General features: G+C 44.8%; 1 protein-coding gene across 1 annotated transcript; it reads right to left on the bottom strand.

Moving 5' to 3' along the window:
• Positions 1-448: 448 nt before the first annotated feature.
• LOC128753320 (ecto-ADP-ribosyltransferase 5-like) lies at positions 449-3,542 on the bottom strand. Its single transcript, XM_053854905.1, has 3 exons — positions 3,448-3,542; positions 1,759-2,412; positions 449-655 (listed from the first exon to the last, which is right to left on the bottom strand). The coding sequence occupies exons 1-3, from the start codon at positions 3,526-3,528 to the stop codon at positions 449-451; spliced, it is 942 nt and encodes a 313-aa protein (XP_053710880.1). The 5' UTR covers positions 3,529-3,542.
• Positions 3,543-4,598: the final 1,056 nt, after the last annotated feature.

Here is a 4,598-nt window from a genome sequence, read left to right as displayed (position 1 = left end):
TCACTTGGAGGTTAGTATCTGTTGCTAGAGACAGAATGTGTCCCATCTTCCAGGGAAGGATAGGCATAGGACTGAGTGAGTGGACTGAAGAAGTACAGGCAGAGATCAGAGCCTGTTTATTTGATCACCTAGCTAGAGAGGAGACGTGACTCAAGTATCACTCGAGCATGGACCGAATAGTTGCCATTTTGTGTGAGTTACATGGGTGTGCCGAATCATACATTGCTCTTCAGGAAGTGTTCTTTTCCAGGAGGCAGCAGGAGGGGAAACTCTTCAAGAGTTTGATTTGGTCCTGTAGAGCCTCATGGAGACAGTGAAACAGCGTGCACCTATCCCTATGCCAAGTGCCGCAGCTTTGCTGAGAGACCAATTTGTTGAGCGAGTACTTGATAGCTCATTTTGCTGTGACCTGAAACAGCTGGTGCGCAGACCGCCTGATGTTACACTGCTAGATGTCCGGGCTGAGGCCATCCGTTGGGGGCGAGAGGGACTGGGGCGAGGGATCGTCGTCACTTTGTCCCTTTGGTGTGTGGTGCTCAATGTGGGGTTCAGGCCAGATCTCAGGGTGCGGCTTCTCCATCCCCAATTTCAGAGATGGCAGATGTTTGTGCATCAGCAGGAGCAACTGACTCAGCTCACTCAGAGCATCGCTCCTCTACAGAACCCTCAGCAGCGCAGTCGTTGCCCGCATAACGGCCCATTGCTTTCCAGTGTCAGATTGTAGGGTGTATGTTACTTCCGATGGGCAGTTTCATTCACAACCTCCAGCAAACCCTGCAGCACAGGCACATGCAGTGTTAAGGTCAGAAAACTAGAACCCACAGAACCGCAGAGCCCCAGTTTGGATAGGGCTGTTACTGTCTCATAAGTGTCTTGTCGCAGCTTGGGTACAGCGAGACTGATCTCCGCTTGTTCACATGTAGATGTGAACATGGGTGGAGTGCATGTCCCTTGTTTACTTGATACTGGTTCCAAGGTGTCTACTATTTCTGAAAGCTTTTTCCGGCAGCACCTTGAACCATGCAGCTTTGCGCTCCTTTTTGGGTTTCGCCAGTTATTATCGGTGGTTCTGTCATGATGGTTCGGGGAGCCTGGCCCAGTTGCTTATGTAAGACTTGAACGGTGAGATAAGGTTTAACATAGATGTATTACGATTCCACAATAAACAATAGACGAACAGGTTTTTTGCAGGTTAGAGTTTTAATCCAATCACAATCCAGCTGGCTTGTGTGGTCCAAGGCCTTCAGCAGCAACAGCGCAGGCGCAGGTGCCCTCAGAGGAACGGACACAATAAGTTGATGGATAGTTGCGATAGCCAATCAGGTCACCAGTTGGGGACAGCGAGGCCTTCTAGCTGGCCTCATACCGTCATTTTTATGGGCAAACTAGCTTCAGAGCAATGAAACCACAGATGTTTGGTGACATTCTAGCGAGAACCGCGCTGTTTTCTCCCCCTGCATTTCCCCGACATCTACACCGGCGAGATAACCAGGTGCAGAAAGGCGGCCACCGCAGGCTTAGCGCTTGGTGAGTGCTGACGTTTGAGATGTTTATTTTGGCCTTGTTATTTAGGTTGGTATTTCGAACAGGATCACGGTAAAAGTCTGACGCACACAAGAAGCAACTTCATTTGATTCATCAGGTGTTTTTTTTATTTCAGACTCCTTTCATCTGTGAAGGCTTCAATGCATTTGAGCTGCCTGAATGTTTTTTGGCAAGTGCACAATTCAACTTCGACTGTGCTTTTCCTGTACTCGCAGCCCAGTACTCCGCATCACATGTAGGCCGAGGGTACTTCCTCACAGATATCACTGTAAAGACCTCGTAGGGAGGGATGAGGAGCTCATGTTCATTTGGAAATTCAGAATATTGAGAAATGTCTGCCCCAAAGCAGGTCTCAATCATAAAGCATGTTTTACCAAATGCTGGGCTCGCGTAGCCGTCCATGCTGCTGGAGGTGAATGAGCCAAACCGAAAGGGTTTGTTCATAACATCTCGAGAAAAGCTGAGTCCAACCCTGCGGTAGACAATGCGGCATCTCTTGCCCTGCTTCAGTTTGAGTTTTCGAAGAGCAGTGGTCAGGTAGAAGTGGAGAGCGTGATATTGGAAGGTGGTTCTGTAGGAGGATGCCTCAGTGCGCACGGCCTGATTGAACTCTGCATAAAGCTTGGGCTGCTCCAGAGTGTAAGCGTAGACGGCCATCCTCTGCCTCATCTGCAAATCACTCAGTTTGGATTTCCGATGGAATTTCTCTCGTGCTTTATCCCAAGCCATCTTAAAATTTTGATTTCCGTTTTTTTCCTTTTCTAAGAACTCAGATGCCACTTTTTCCATTTCCGAAACACATCCGTTATACATGTCATCAACAGAGTTGGGAGCGAGATCCAGATCAAGTGGTGCATGAACAGCATCCTGGAAAAGAGTGGGAACACACAACTTGCATGAAGCATTAAGTATGATGGAGTATACGTAGACCACGCACTTATACTGTAATAGATCCTGGGTATTCCACTGTCAAACCCCTATGAACCGGATGTGCTGCGACGGTTGTGAAGGGCCTTAATTTGGTGGGGCCAACACTCGGGTCGCAAGGAGAAAATGGAAAATGTTCAATTATGCTTTGAAATGAAAATAAAAGCTTTAAAAAGTTTGTTTTGGGGGGATTTTTAAGATTCTCAATATATACATATTTAAAAGCATTTTTTCTTCATTATGTATTTAATGCGAAGAGTTGAACACTTGAAATGAATTCATTTGGTGGAGAAAGGCAAGACAATACAATATATCTGAACATTAAATATGAATTCTGTAGGGAGCAAAGTAGGAAGTAAAATTAAAGTGTAATAAGGTGGGATGATGGTAATAACCATATTTATTAGTAGTAGTAGTAGGAGGAGGAGGAGGAGAATTAGTAGTAGTTGTTGTAGTAGTAGGAGGTGTAGTAGTAGTAGTAGTAGTAGTAGTAGTGTTGTAATGTGACGATTTTGTTGCATGTATCCTGCTGTCTGTGATCTTTATGTGGTGTCTGTGATCTTTATGTTCGTCTGGGATTGTATGTCGTGTCCAGGTCTGTGAGAACAGATATTTCATCCATGCTATATGTCTCGTACTGTAGCATATTTGACAATAAAGTTACCTTACCTTACCTTACCTTACCTTACCTGTTCCCCTCGACCCTTTTGATAGACAGGTGGCGCAGGCCGCCTGTGTCCTCTGCGCGGTACTTCACAGATTAGTACTGGTCTTATTATTATTAGTACAAAGTCACAGATTATGGCTGACACTATTCAGTCTAAACATAAGTATACTTCATTATATTCGTAAACTTCAGGTGTATAGGCTTGTTTTTAGTATTTTAAAAAATCACACATCGAACACTTGAATAAACTACTTCTGCCAAAGCACGAGAAGACTGTGAAAACCAAAGTAGCAAGAGCAGCTTCATACCATTGTAGATCCAAGCCCGACCCCAAAGGTCAGCAAGAGAAGCATCACAGCCATTGTTGCACCTGCAGACGGACTCTTCATCAAACCTCTGCACCAGTTCTGCTCCTCTTTGACTTAAATGCAGAGCTTCTGCTCACGAAATAGCAGAGTCATCATCAAACTCATATCATACCAGCCTACCTTTTATCACTTTATCTGTCAAGGAAAATGAACCAAACACTCACTTGAAGAAGCAGGAACTTGGTGGGTGCATGTTCGACACCAGCTGTTCCAGTTCCAGTGTCACCCATCTGCCTGATCGCACCACAATACATTTGCTTTCTCTTGTATTCTTTTCACATCACATAATCCATATTCTGAAACGGACTTATTCTGATATTGCGTTGTAACTTTGGGTCCTGTAGTGACCTTCGTGTTGCTTGGATAAGGAGCCGTATCGATGACATTACATAACGTCTCACTTGTGTAGATATTTTTGGTTTTAGGGGAAACGTTTCTAACCAAACTGGTATTGAGAGAAAGTCATATGTTTTATTTGGATATTTTTGGATCATTGATTGGTTGTTAAAAACTCAGTAAATGGCCTTGTTATTTTGGTTGATATTTCGAACAGGATCACTGTAATAAAAAATTACATGCACAAGAGTTGTACGTCGGACATGAACCGAGGGAATCATGGGGATGTGCTTTAAGCACTATACGACGGAAAAGTCACATGACCTGTTGCTCAGGTGACCATTACAGCCTTTTTTCAGCGTTTTGTCTGAATTGACACATCTGTGGAGCACAATAATTCATGTAGTACAAAGTGGCACTACACTTCGCATGAAGCTGTCGGTTAAAGGCATGTTTGAATCTATACTATTGGGCAGCAAGAAGGGGTGAGGGGTGGCGAGGTGGGGTCCCTGGGGGAGCAATTCAGCGTAGGCCACTGTGTTGGGAAATATATATTGTAGGAGCAATGTGTAGCAATGAGCAGGATCGCTAGCATAGTCAAGTTCTTAAGTAACACAAGGTACAATTTCACAATAATGGATCGGCTTTCCAGTTCCCCAAAATGGTTATCTGACCCAGCCAGGTTTGGAACTCGCGTTAGCGTTTTTGCGTAAGAGATACAGTAAGCGGAGCTGGAGTGGTTGATAACGAAACAC

Source organism: Synchiropus splendidus, chromosome 2, assembly GCF_027744825.2.
Source record: "Synchiropus splendidus isolate RoL2022-P1 chromosome 2, RoL_Sspl_1.0, whole genome shotgun sequence".
Taxonomy (NCBI): Eukaryota; Metazoa; Chordata; class Actinopteri; order Syngnathiformes; family Callionymidae; genus Synchiropus; species Synchiropus splendidus.
Note: the sequence above shows the minus strand (reverse complement) of the source record. Positions and strands in the feature narration are given on the sequence as shown.

What these genes read in the sequence shown, in the direction of transcription:
- LOC128753320 (XM_053854905.1), bottom strand. Translation starts at nt 3,528, where the DNA reads ATGAAGAGTCCGTCTGCAGGTGCAACAATGGCTGTGATGCTTCTCTTG. An exon ending in TCGGGCTTGGATCTACAATG is followed by an intron (nt 2,413 to 3,447) that starts GTATGAAGCTGC and finishes ACTCTTTTCCAG; the next exon opens with GATGCTGTTCATGCACCACT. An exon ending in GTGATGCGGAGTACTGGGCT is followed by an intron (nt 656 to 1,758) that starts GCGAGTACAGGA and finishes AGGGTTCTGTAG; the next exon opens with AGGAGCGATGCTCTGAGTGA.